This window comes from Athene noctua, chromosome 1 (genome assembly GCF_965140245.1).
Source record: "Athene noctua chromosome 1, bAthNoc1.hap1.1, whole genome shotgun sequence".
Taxonomy (NCBI): domain Eukaryota; kingdom Metazoa; phylum Chordata; class Aves; order Strigiformes; family Strigidae; genus Athene; species Athene noctua.
In genome coordinates, this window is record NC_134037.1 from 74261327 (window position 1) to 74275675 (window position 14349).

The 14349-nt window shown below is 41.4% G+C and overlaps 1 protein-coding gene across 2 annotated transcripts in view; it reads right to left on the minus strand.

The window, feature by feature from the left end:
* LOC141956246 (SAM and SH3 domain-containing protein 1-like) overlaps positions 1–14349 on the minus strand; it is a 572685-nt gene that overhangs the window by 50859 nt on the left and 507477 nt on the right. For both annotated transcript variants that reach the window (XM_074896587.1, XM_074896589.1), the window contains 4 exons: positions 13613–13663; positions 13444–13493; positions 2031–2071; positions 433–519 (listed from right to left, as the gene is read on the minus strand). In XM_074896587.1, the coding sequence (XP_074752688.1) occupies positions 433–519; positions 2031–2071; positions 13444–13493; positions 13613–13663 (229 nt within the window). The remainder of the gene's footprint in view (positions 1–432; positions 520–2030; positions 2072–13443; positions 13494–13612; positions 13664–14349) is intronic.

Here is a 14349-nt window from a genome sequence, read left to right on the forward strand (position 1 = left end):
CAAGCCTAAAGCAAACAGGTCAAAGTAACCAAATGTCAAAGAAAGGAGAAACATATTTCTAATTAAAACAGAGCAGCATTTCTCTCATCAAGTCAGGATCAGAAAAAAAAGGATGCACCTTGTTCATTTACAGATATTACTTATATATATATCTATATATCTATATATCTATATATCTATATATCTCAATCGGATCACTTTGCGTGTGTGCCATCACTGACAGTGAGGACCAAAGGCATCCCAGCCTCATGTCTGTAGTCTCACAGAATATGACTCTTCTTCCTGAGCCCTGTCATCACAAACCAAACCTGCAAAGCTTCCAGATCCACAGACCCCAAACTGTCACATTGTTCTAAATTAATTTTACTCCTTTGTGAATCTGGCACCCGTTATTTTATATAGATAGGTTGTGTGTCATTAAAAAAGATTTACCTTTTGAAGTTTGCCTCATTAGTCCTTTCTGGTTCTTTCGGAAATTCTGCCAAAAAAACTTATTTTTCTTTTTCCAGTCTGCTTTCCCTAAAAGGAAAGTGGGGAGGGAGGATGAGGGGAAAGGGAAAAACAATTTCAGAAAGAAACAGTAGTTAGTAAAGGCCAGAGAAGCTTTCAAGCACTGAGTTGTATTTTCTAAGTAAAATAAAAAACTTAAATTTTCATTTTTCTTGATTTATTCTGTACTAGAACTATGCTGATGCAGCTATTTCAGGGAAATGCACATTCTTTTATAATTGCCAATGTTATAGAGGACTGAGATAAGCCAGTAACTTACATATCTTGAATTATAAACATAAAATATTTTACATTCATTTTGATATCTCTTGAGTTGTTAATGTCAATTTTGGAAGTGTTATTGAAGTATTCTGTTGGTTTAGTCTCTTTAACTGAACCACAATTATGCAGCCTAAGCCACAACACAGATAAGTGATTTTCTAGTATGTGTGTGCATATCTATACAGAAAAGAAATACTTCACATATATATAAATACACATACATATATGCACACACACATTCTGCTATGTGGCATGAGAAATTTTATGAGACCATCAACTACATTTGACTCTTGCTCTCTGTATGCCTGGACTGTCGGTCTCCATGTCCATTAATATCAGATCTGCATATGGCTTCACGATGGAAAAGTAAATTATTTGTTCTAAAAAAGAAATGGGATCTGACTCAAGGTAGGGCATATAACTGTGTTCTGTTGAATTAACCAGGGCACATGCTATAAAGTTTATGCCACCTGCAAGAGAACATACTGTGCCTGATCTGGCAGAAATGCTACTGATACAGAGCTACTTCATCCCTGTGCTATTGAAAAATTCAAAGGAACACAGTTTACACTGTGCCACAGAGTTTCAGCATGTGACTACAGTAGTTTGGATTTTGCCCTGGAATACCTAGAGCTGGGTTTACTGACTCTCTGAAATACAGATTAAGTTTAGACTGTGTGGAAACATCCCTAGAAAAGCATTAAATAGAAACAAACAAAAAAACCTCCCAGTTTTCATTTTCCTCTCCAATGAGCAAAATAAAATTCGTCCCGCATTGTATCAGCTCAACTACTAAGTTAGGATAGCAATATGAACTAATTATAGTTAAGTTTAAAAAAATGAAAGACAATGGAAAACAAATACATATGTAAGAATGCAAAATATTTCAGAAACAAAGAGACTCTGGCGTTACATGAATAAAAATAACAAAAAAACCCGTTATTCACTGATGGTGGTAACTTTCAGAATACAAATGGATAGGCTAGCAGTGACCTAACATGCAGACATTTGAAATTCAATATAACAAGTCAAAAGATGCTTATTTATCACATGACAACGCTGGTTAGGCAGTCTCAGTGAGCCCTGAGACACCCAGCATCTAACTTGGAGCAGCTGAGACTTGCCCTTCCCACACACATAAATGCTGCTGATTTCTGACAGAATTGTGTTTACTCAGCTCTTCACATCCCAGCACAGGCAAAACTCAAAACCTGTTTAAGAATTCTATGAGAGTATCAAATAAAATGAAATATACTGACCTACAGAGCCTTCTTCCGAACTTGATTTATGAATGGAGAGCCTAGGACAAAAAAAGAGAAATGGACTTATTGATGCAGGCTTCTCACATTTCACGGGAGCTGTCTGATTACAGTAAATTATAGTTTCCAAACAATATATCATGAGCTGTTTTCTCTTCTCTTTTCTTCCCAACACAGCAAGTTGAAAACAAAAACTGAACCCACTGGTCTGACCACAGTAACTGAGTTCCTCTCTTAAACATGCCTTTTGTGACCAGCATAGAAAAATATATACTGACAGCAACCTATGGTTAAAGGCAAAGGAGTCCTAGGGATCCCTCAGGAAAATACCTTTTCACATACTTTCCTCCTTTCCATTTACAAAACAGTAATTTGGCTACCTCGGAAACTGCACTAGGATGCTGTATTTGTTTAGCTGTATAACAGTTTTCAGCCATTTCATTTTTATCTGAAAATGCTTTATAAATATGCAGTCATTAAACTTTCAGAAGCCACTGTGTGGAAGAGAGGAGTAGAGATTTAAAGACAAGGTAAAGAAAGCTTGTCCAGACGCTGTGAAATGCGACCACAGATGACTGGAGACTACAGAGTCTTTCTTCCGCATCCCTTCTGTGTGCTTTCCCACCATTGTATACTTTCTTCCTCAAAAGCTAGCTGGAGAGACTTATTTTAACGGAACATGGACTTTACAAACAACTCACTAAAATAGTAAGTAAATCTTTTGTTCTCAATCTTTATGTTCATTGAACCAATTTTCCATAATGGATTCCAACTCATTGCCAACGGTTCATTGTGGGATCTCTGATGAGACAACATCACTCCACTTCATTGCCTTTTTTTCTGTCTGTATAAATGGGGCTAATAGAAATTACCAAATCTTGTAGTGTTCTTTGAAGCCTTCCTATGGGAATTGCTATTTAACCACGCTACACCAAGACAGTGAAATGACTTCTGCCAGCTTCAATGGCTTTGCTGGAGGCTCCAAGTGCAAAGCATTACTGCAGAGTCTTTGCCAAGAGCTTGGCCCCACGACGTGACAATGTCCTATTGTGCAGTGGCTGTACTACATCCATGTAGAATGGAAACATGCGTACCCTAGCATACCAAGAAGACCTCAAGCTAAATCGTTCTTTGAATGAGGCCGTATAATAATACACGTATGCTATACTCTTGTTGCTGTCCACAGTGTTTGCGCAGGCTCCTTGCGTTTTCTGAAACCCCCAGAAGAGGGCAACGAAGAGTTTTTGATCGATGCAGTAAACCACTTGAAAGAAAATTTTGGTTCAAACCAGTTCAGGGTTTAGAAGATGTAAGCAATTACTGGCCAACGTTTTGTAAGCATGAAAAACATGCTCATCAATTTGTGAAGACATCATTAAAGGGGAAATGAGACAGTATGAAGTTTCAGTTTGATTTAGTAATTCATCTAGACAAGGAGGGTTTGGCACAGCAAAGCTCTGAAATGTAACCTACTTCAACCTCAGACCGATTAGAAATTTAATACACCACAAACTGCAAACTAACTGAAGCAACCAAATTTCAGATTTGTAGTGCACCAGGTGGAGTGAGACACTTAGCATTTTCCTTGCTGATAGTTTACCCTTGAAGGGGAAAAGTTAATGATATAGCTGATACGCTACTAAATGCTTAGCTTTTAAGAAGCCTAAATAACTGATTTGCGAGAAAAAGACAATCCCATACTTTCTGGGTAAAAACTCCAGAAAAGCCAATGTCAAAATTTAAAGACTTTCAAAAGGCCAGGATTTCATCCAGACACCTAAATGTCAAGTTTTCAGTGATTATTTTTCTAAATAAAGATAGATCAGATAAAAAGTATGTGGATTTCTACATGAAGACAACTGAGTAAAAAGAGAGCTAAATTCTGTTGGAACTGACAGAATTAATTCACTACATATTTTGCACCTGAGCACAGACCTCACCCATCAAGCAGCTGCTTTATTTATCTTAAATGAATTTAGTATCCACAAAATGCACCAAATCACTGTCCTTAGAAAATGAAATCTGTTGATGATCAGAACTCTGGCTCACTAGTGAATTCAGCCTCGAAGTGTGGAGGCAGTCTCTTGTGCTCTTCAGCCTCCAAATCCATTTTAATCCTTTTCTTCTCTTGTGCAGTTGCCAACAACGATGCAAGTAAGTAGCAGGTGTAGCGGCAGTGTTTGTGATGTGGACATCTGTTCACTGGGAATTAGCCTGAGGCCACCAGCTTGTCACACACTGGCCTCCAAAGAAGGGGAAGAACAGTAGGAGAAAACTTCTGACATGCCTGAGCTAGAGGGTGTGAGGAGAAGAGCAGTATCCACAGCAAGTGGACCACCTTCTCATTTGTAACTGATTTAAGAACTATGCCGAGTTTCATCAGAGGATGCAAATTCCAATTATCTTTTCATGCATTCCCTAAAGAGGAAATCTTCCATGCCTGGGCTGACCTTGAAAATGCTAACAGCTGGTCTGAAGAGATGGAAATGCTGACAAAACGTACCACACAGAGCCTGATAAGGCACTTGCTTTTTAGTCCCACCAGACAACTCTGACGCTTAAAAATCCTCAGTGAAATCAATCAAGTGCTTTACTTCCTAGACGTCTGGTGAAAAATTCCAGAGTACCTTGGAGTTGCTGTATGTTTGACTTGCCAATTACACTCCCTTACTTGGTTAAATCTGCAGCTCCTCTGTGAACGTGCACTGAAAGTGATTTGTGTGCTTCCATTCAGAGACTGATAACTTGTACTGAAAGTTAATGATGCAGTGACACTTGGCAGAAGTTTCGGCATTGCGTGTCTGAAAGGGAGCCAAATGCCATTACTCCACTGTGGAGGCCTTAATTTTTGTTGTGGTCTGATGTACAACTTCATCAGTGAGCTTCCATATGAAATGTACTCTGTCACAGCATATAACAGAAGAAAACTATGGGTATATGTTCAAACAAGAAGGAAGAAAAAAAGATTTATGGCCAGAGGGAAGGAGTACTTTCTTATCAACCCATAATCTCTGGAAGCGGACTGCAGAAGGAGTCAAAACTTTAATCCGTTAATGTCACAAATTCAAAGCCATCTCTAGGCCAATACTTCAAGCCCCTTGGAGCCAAACTGCTGAAATAAACAAATGAGCAGTAAAAAAAAAGCACAACAGATAATCTAAAAATGGAGCTACCTTGGGGAGTAACCAAATATTACTGTCTTAGAGAGATGCTGGGTTTCAGTGAAGTTTAGTAAATTATATCAGACCAATCAGTGGTCAGTGACACAAAATTAAGTAGCAACAGCCGTACTGAAGAACCCGGACCAGGAACTAGCCGATTAGAAAGGCTGGTTTAACAGAAATTAGTTTACATTTAATGCTAAAATGTGCAAGTATGCAAACAGGACTGACACAAAAGTTTTGTCTTTCAAATGCTGGAGGTTTGCAAATGACAGAGTACTTAGGGATGCCAGCTGAAGAAGGATGACCAAGAAAAAAACCCAACACGTTAATCCTAAAAGGCATAAGGATGGGAAAATCCAATGGCAGTACAAAGAATGAATATATATGGGAATAGCTGTACAACCGTCATTACTCATGCTCAGGAAAGATTAATTCAGACCAGAAGCTGTAAAGAAAAAAGCTGTCAAAATAGTCAGGGAACCGGACAGCTTATCTTACAAGACAAAGCTAGAAAAGTTTTGCCTGTTCAGTCTGTCAAAATTGAAAGCTGCAAGAAGATTAATTTACTGTCCATTAATAAGCCAGGCACAGGAACAAGTAGGCATAAGCTGGAAAGAAATGAGAAAAGAGGAGTTAACATTTCCTAACTACTTGGACAAAATTCCAACAGTAGGTAGAGAAAGGGGGGGCAGCTTTAAAAACTAACTGCCTTCTTTTAAGAAGATGCTTGAAAGATAGAGAACAGGCCAGACGTCTTTGACAACAAAGATCTGGACATGACAACCGCCTCTGGAGGGCACTTCTGGTTCCTTTTGCAGCCTGTGGCTTTTGTATGAACAATGACAAAGCCAGGCATCCAAAACAGTCTTTGAATCTATCTTCCATAAAAGTGCTGTGCTGGGAATGAGCCTTGCTATACCTAAGCTACCCCCCCCTTTTATAAATTAACCCTTGAATCCTGGAAGTAGGCTCCAAAACTTGGAGCCCAAGGAAGATCCAATGCATGCATTTGCATCACAAGCCAAGACCATATCTGATTATTAAGACCGGTTTTAACTAGGCTGCACCGAGCTACTAGGCTACAGCTTTCCCTGTTAACTCTGGACTGATTCTGATCTCAAACATAAAAATCCTGCGGCTTATCTCGCACACAGAGTGGTTGATTTTACAAGAGACACAGTGATACTTGCCCTGAGATATGAATGTGCTGGTACACCACAGTACTGGAAAAGGAAACAAATGACACGATGTGCTGCTTTCATGAATGCGCCTGTTGATTTTTGAAAGCTCATCATTCTTGAAACAGAACATAGGAACTGAGAATAACAGGATTTCTGATGGGTTTTTGTTTCAACACTAAGTATTTTAAATGCAGATGTGCTTTAACACATGGCTGCATCTCATTTATGAGCCATAAAATCCACAGGTGCATGCACCATCTGATACTGAAACCACTACTGTTATGATCTTCAATAAACTGATAGTGGCCCTCTTATTCCTTCCCAATCACTATTTATAGCCCATTGAGGAAAATGCTTTGAATGGGATTTTCAATCTACAAATATTATGCACATTCATAGCAGTGAATAAACCGAGGCAAAAGCCCACTCTGGCTCTGCTGCAAAGCCATTTGGTTATCCGCGTGCATTAGAAATGGCCCAGTCACATAATTAGTATGAAAAACTGACAGACTTGTAACTGCTCCTGACTGAATACAAGATAATTTATCTAACCGGAGCTGGCACAGGAAAGAAAACACGCCTTTGGTATTTTTATCAAATTTGCATGAACCTGAAGAGAAAGCAGGCTTGCGAGGTTCTGACCTTGCTGGCACCAGTGTGAGAAAGGGATGGAAAGCAAAGACGTTTCATTCAATTATCTTCTCATTAGGTTTCCATAGCAATGGCTCTTTAAGCAGGTCAAAACTTTCTCAGTGGAAACAAACACTGAGCTGCTTGTGGGCCCTGCATGTGTATGTATTTTTTCTACCATCACCAGCATGGGAGTTACCACACTGGTCCCATGGGCTCAGACCGGTGACTGGCAGCAGGCAGATGGGGCTACGTCATGTATTTAATAACTGACTGGTTGGTCCCAGCCAGGAGGCAGATAATTGCCAGCTAAAAACCTCTTCGACAGCAAAGAGCAGTGCCCAACGTCCTGCACGCAACACACCCCTGTTCTGCGTGCACTGCCTGCGATGAGTCGGGCTTTCTTGTGAAAGGCGCCCTTCATGCTTCCTCAAAATTACTAGGCTTGAAATCTTCTTCCAGCTGCCCAAAGGCACACTGGTTTCCCTCCTCACGTGTCCCAGGCAGCGTTTGGCTGGCCTCACACTCCCATTGTGTGGGTTATTGTGGGAGTTTCCTGCCCTACTTCTCTAGAGGAGGCTGTTTAAAGGCAGCATGAATAATTTGGCTTTGACTAAATCAGGCGTCAAACAAGTGAAAACAGGGCCGTACACATTCACTGATTCTTTTCGATTCCTGCAAGCCCGGGGTATAAAAAACCACACATCTTAAATGCAGACATCTCAAGTACAGCAAGCTCTTACTTCTTTTTCTTCCAGTATTTCTTTCCATTTTTAAACTACACAAAAGGAACAGTTTATTCTGTTAGTAATTAAGTGCAGCCTTTAGCATCCTTGGTTTAGGGGATTTGTTTGTTTTCTGCTTTGTTCTTCTCAGTTTCTGCCTTCTCTCTGCCTCACGTTCCCTGTCAGACTGGCGGCTCCTGTTTCTTTGCAGATGAGCTTTCAAATACCTGTCAAAGTTAATTTGGGCACCTTGAGAAGTTGCCAGAATCAAATGTGATAGAATGTAAGCCCCCCCTATCCATGACCTGGAGGGACGATTTAATAACCTCCTGCATTCAAAGCTTGTCCTGAAGTTTGGATGCTGGAGGGGAAGAGGATTAGGAAATCTAGTGTTAAAAAACTACTGGCAAAGGCCAGTAGAGTATCAAAGGAAGTAGAACTGAGGCTTGCATGAACCCTTTTGCAAAAATGAAAGCTCTTTTTAAAGAGACTGCTGCCTTCACTGAAAATCACTGTGGAAGATGGGAACACCGAACTGCAGGCACTCTCCCAGCCTTAGGCCGATTTCGAGTGCAAGTTTATACCACGGGACAGTGACTAGTTTTACCACGGCACATCCATTGCAGAAAATCCTTAGAAACAGATTCAGTCAACAGTCTCTCCAGCAGAGACACTAGCATGCAGATAGCAGCCACTTGTGTCGTGGCCTCACTGGCTGCCTGCTAACAACCTCCGAGAAAGCTTTAAGGCCTGAGCAGCCTACAGCTCTGCCTCTGACAATCTCGACAAGCCATCAGAGATCTGGCCAAACTGTATGAACTCAACATGTGAGGGCCAACATTTAAGATGTATGTCCTTCACACACAGAGAGGATGACAAAGACATTCACTCTCAGGAGCAGCTGAAGCAGGGAGTTGAGGACACAGCTGCCAGAGGCACAGCAGCTCCCCATGCCGAGGGAATGCAAAGCCCTCGAGCAATGCTGCCTTGTGCTGCCTGCACCCCACATGTGCAGGCTTTTCTCCAGCACCTTCTGCTTGACAACTCTGTTTCTGCTCAGCTCTCTGCTCCGGCAGAATCTGGGGTTTAGGTCCTAAGGATCAGAGGGTTGAGAATGCTTACACTGTAGTGTGCTGCAGGCTGAACTGCAGTGCTTAATATGAAGTATGACCATTTACTTGGTTAGGAGTGTGCTCAAGGGGTACAGTTCAAGAAACAGCAGGTGATTCATGTAGGCAGTGACAATTTGTAACATCCACTGCCACACGAAGGTGGTGGGAAAGCCTGTGAAACGCAGATAGAGCCACAACTGTTACCTCATGCATTGTTTTTTGTCCTTTCTTTCTCTAGCAGCTGCAAAGAAAAAAAAAGAGCATATAGGACTGACTGTACCTCATCCTATCTGTATGCAGTACTCAGGTCTCTCACCCCCTTCCTTCTCTTTCTTGGCAGTTCTCTAATACACTACATTTGAAACTTGCCCAGAGGCCACTGGAGCAAACAGCAACAGCAAACAGATCTATTTCCCAAGATGGAAAACACACAACTTCCCCTCTGTGACATCCCCAGTTCTAAAAACAGGATGAGAGTCAGGATGCAGAAGCCTGAGTGCAGGGGACTGGGTTTAACCTGGATTTCCTGGCAAACACGCAGAGCTCATCAGTCTGTCATGTAGTCTTGAATGCTCAAAAACGGGAACAGGCTAAAAGTTGGGATTACATTGTTTCAAATGATCTGTTTACAATTATGGGAAAACTCCGCTCAGTCCCCTGCCTGAGTAAACATCCTTGGGGTGTTGCCATCACTTGGCAATAATAGGGATTGTATATACAGTATATCCCCAGATCAACATGGTATGGGGACAAAGAAGCAACAGTAACTGCTAAGAACACATTTACTGCATATTTGGTACATTGATGGTTCTAGCAAAAGCAAAAGTCAGTGTGTGTATGTAGAAGCACCTGCAGTTCTAGGGAGATTTTTGTTTAACGGCGATACTACTCATTTTAAAGATGCTGCTGCCACTTTGCTGAAGGTACACTGAGAATCTGCAGTTACAGTAGCACCACAACTGACAGCAAGACTGCAGTTTAAAAGACGGGAATTGTGGAAAGGGCAGAGGGAAACGAAATTTATTATTAAGAGAAGAAAGCTACAAATGTCTAATTTCATGCTTTGCATTATTTGCTGAATATTATGAGACTCGGAAGCCTGAACAACTGTTTCAATTTACAGAAGGAACTTCAGTATGGCCAAAAAATCAGAGCAATTGTGAGGCAAAGCTTGACAAACATGACTTTGTTTTCTGTTGTTTACAGATAGCTTTCCAGGCCACATCAGTACCCTTGCTGTTATTCACATAAATCTCAGAGGTCTTTGCTACAGCGAAGAATTTTCTCTCTTTGTCAGAATCAACTGAACGAAAACCATCTTTGGTAGGGCATTTAAAATGCATAGAGCAGGTTCCTATGTGCAGTCTTTTTCGTAGCTTCATCTATTCAACAAGAACAGTGCTGTCAGCAACAGAAGAAGGTAGTATTGCTCCAAGTGCCTTTTGGAGGGACAATGACTTCAAGTGACAAGCAGCTCTGCCTTCAGGTTTGTTTAACCCCTTTTGCTTCCCTCCAGGCACTATGGCTGCTCTTCTGTGTCACAGCACATCACCCACTAGACAGATACTTGTTGAGCAACTTGCTGGACTGAGGGCACCGACTAATTTCACACTGGCTTTGAACAGACTGGGCAGACTGGAACAGACTCAAGGCAAGACTGAACATACACTGCTTGTCCACACTAACAGGATTTTTTCCTACCATGGAGCACCAAGGATAATCTGTTTTTAGTGCGGTGGACAGTGGAGCCTGTCAGGCGCTTTCTTCAGTTGAGCACCGCAGAAAAGGAAAACCAAACCAGGTTAAAACAAACACAGCTTCTTCCAGACTCCCTCAAAGCCTCTTTCTGTCTGGAATCTCTCAATTCTGGCAAATTAACAACCATCCAGGTGTGTTATTCTAAAACTTCAGACCTTGGTAGCATTAAGCTGCAGGGTGCGCAGGCAGCAGGGCCAAGCAGGGGAGCTACTGAGAGCAACCATGTTCCAGCCAGCCACTTGCCCTCTCCCTATCCCAGCATGGGTTTTTCCTGGGAACCGCTTTTACTTTCTGAAGCAAGCCGCTCAGAACACCAGACCACAAACAACTCGCCTTACCTCACACGGCAAAAATGTTTGTATTTTCAATATGTAGAAGCATGACTTTTCTTGGGTAAGCTTTTACTTGGGCTGTGGAAGAATACTCACAACAACAGATTTTTCAGCTCCTGAACCGAATGGCTATTCTGGGACAAATCTTTCCTTTTGCCTGACCCAATCTCTTTGTGAATATGAGAAACCAATGCACATCTGCACTGAGTTTCAGGTTTGGCAAACTGGAGTCTTCTCACAATAAAAGAAGTTTTGTAAAAGGTTTACTGAAGATCTTTCCTGCAGCATGAGGGAGCCACAAAAGCAGTACCTCCAAAGGGACAAGTTTTCCTGTCTTCTAGCATGCCCACACAGCAAATTCAGATGAAAGCCATAAACTAAACATTGAACCCAAAAACCCCCTCTAGGGCCAACATGCTGTCCTCCCCTAAGAAACATTAAATTCAGCACGTTAGTAGCAAGTACAGATGTATTAAATGGACTTGAAGTGGTCATTTTTCTGCAGATCAATTTTATAAACTCTGCCTCCCTGGAAGAGGTGTTCCCATGACAATTCAGCTCTCCAAGCTAGAGGGATGAAACAAGCATTGATGTGGCAGGCGGTCACCAGTGGGCACAGGCCCATACAATTTTGGTTTTGAATAATTTGTATGGTATTGAGTAGACATAATTTATTATTTTCAACACCTTGCCCAATTAGCATGCATCATGTTGCCTTGTTTCTTATTGCACAAATATTTGATACAACCTGCCCTGCACCAGTTTCATATACCTGATCAGGTTAATCGTGTATGCCTTTCAACTGACAGACAAATCCTCACACAGGACACTTCCATTCTTGAAAGGTCCACAAAAATCACAGGTTCCTTACACCTGACCTAAGATAACAAGGTTAATTTCCTTTTAGTGAAGTAAATGGTCTCTCTCAGAATAGAGTCACTCAGATGTTTCTGAAGATACTGTCTTCTCACTCAGTTATTTGTGGTACAACACCTACACAGAGACACAATTTAGGAAGCTGGCTAGAACTTGCAAGAGGAGTTTATTCCCAGTTTTGCACTGTCCTCCTGTGAGATCTTTATCTCATTATTACCTGAGGTGGGATGATGATACTTACCCATGGGGAAAGTGCTTTGAGACTGAGAGAAAAGTAGGATGATTACAGGATATCCTTGGAGGCTTACTTCCCAGATTACAGTTCTCATAATGTTCCCATCCACTCGGCACTTCTGCTTTCATTATAATGTTAGACAGGGAAGTATATCTGAAGAAAACTTTTCCATGTTTCAATATCTGAAGCACCACTTTTAAACTCTAAGCCTTCTAGGCTTTCTTTGCTAACATCATGTAACATGGGGGCAGTGATGGTATCCAAGGCAAAATTCACCTCATTTGTCTTAAGCTGTTTTGAAAATGAGCATCTACCGCAAGCAAACCATCACTGCTTTCTCTCTGAGAGATGAGAAGAGACAAGGCACCTCTAAAAGATAACATCACTTTCCAAGATCTTTAGCAAAAATCAGCTTTCAGATGATGCCACTGGAAGCCCCTAAGCAGCTGTTCCCTACTGTACAACTCACTTTTATGTGGACGGTGCTCAGGCATACCCTGCATCCACCACAGGTCCCTCTGGGACTGACACTCCTGCTGAACTAGCAAAAGCAAGGGTGGCAATTTCTTACAACGTTCCTATTACCATCCAACATCGAATCACTAGAAGTAGAAGATATTTAAATTGTGGGACTGTTAAACTTCACAAAGGTGCATCACATCACAACTGGATTCCATGTACTCCATCCAAACCAGTCCAGCTGGCAGTACCCCACGAAGTGCAGGCAATTGGAAATACAGTGTCAGTTGTCTTCATGCACTGCTGCACGTTACCCTTAGCAGCAGGGATCCAAGATCTTGGGATCAAAGGAAGGAGGCACAGAGAACAAGCACACACATTACAGCAGGAGGTGACAGTAAACAGAAACCCTCTTAGTCCTCACAGAGAGGTTTTTATTAAGGACTGCTAAAATTAAAGCTCCTTTTAACTTGGTTTTAAATACTTCATTCCTTGGCACCTTCTTCAAGAGCAGTTACAAACCCAGGAGTGCACAGGAAAAGGAAAGTGATTTAAGTCTGCAACTCTCCCTTCCTTTCACCTTTCTTTTTGGCTGCATTTAGGTCTAGTCACAGAAAGTTATTTTTTTAAGCAGGTTTAATTTGCAGAGAATATGAAATCAGTGATGTTTGTCAATAATGACTACCAGTCATCTTGGTGTATGTACACCCCAAGTGCTCACAGAGGGAGAAAAGATAACCCACCCTTCATCTAAAAAGGAAAATAATAAAATGCCAAAAGAGAACAAGAGAAGGAGCAGGTTTCAAAATGGGTCTCATTAATAGCAGCTGGATCTGAAATCTTGAAACACCACTACAGTCTAAAATTAATCTACTCCAAGGAAAAAGAAAACATACCAAATTCCCCCTCCCTCTTTTCTCACCTCCTGTGCATTCACTTACTTTCTTTCAGTGTCAGGTGTCGATGCGGTGCTGCTGAGACCAAGTGACTCCTGCAAGAGAAGACACATAACAGTGAGAGCAGACACAAGATCAGCCTTTGTCCAGTTTATGTAGAATATCAAATTAAAGAACAAACAAATAAAAATGAATTATCAAAATCAGTGCTTACCTCAATCTGGGATCGCAGCTGTAGAGATGTGGGGCTGGCATCAGGTTTCTCCTAAAACAGAACAAATTTCAGGCTAATGTAATATCCAAACACCAGGAAGAAGAAGTCTGAAGGGGGGGGAGAGGGGAGGGAAGAAGAAACAGGGTAACAGAACCTAGGACTACCTCAAAGTCATTCAAATGGGAAACATTAACCTCTGCAGAGGAACCACTTTCAGGATAAGTTCTGAAATACTCCAGTAAAACAGCTAATTCCATCCTTATCACTGGAGAATACAGAAGGGAAAATTGCCAGACAGAAGTAATTCAAAACAAAATAGAACAAGCAATGTGTTACTTCCATTAGGTCGTCACACAATTTGTTAGGCAAGTTCCAGTGCAATTGCCCAAAATTTACCTTCAGGAAGATTATACAGGGAAAATCTAGCATTAAAAGAGTATTCTCTAAGCTAGAAATACTGAGAGGATTCCAATACATTTCAGCAAGGCCGATTTCTTGCACAGAAACGTGTCAACAGGATAGACTTCAAATCACCTTTCTTCAAATATTTAGGATATAACCATCTACTCCAGGACTCAGTCATACAGGATCCCTTTGCAGTTGATGGAGAGAGACAGAAACTGTTACAGAACTCACCCAACAGGTTTCAGCTGCCTCAAGTTAGATGAGACAAGTCCCACTGGTGGTATCTAATTTAAGATTGCAAGCCAGCTGCCTAAAAGGCACGTACTATTAAT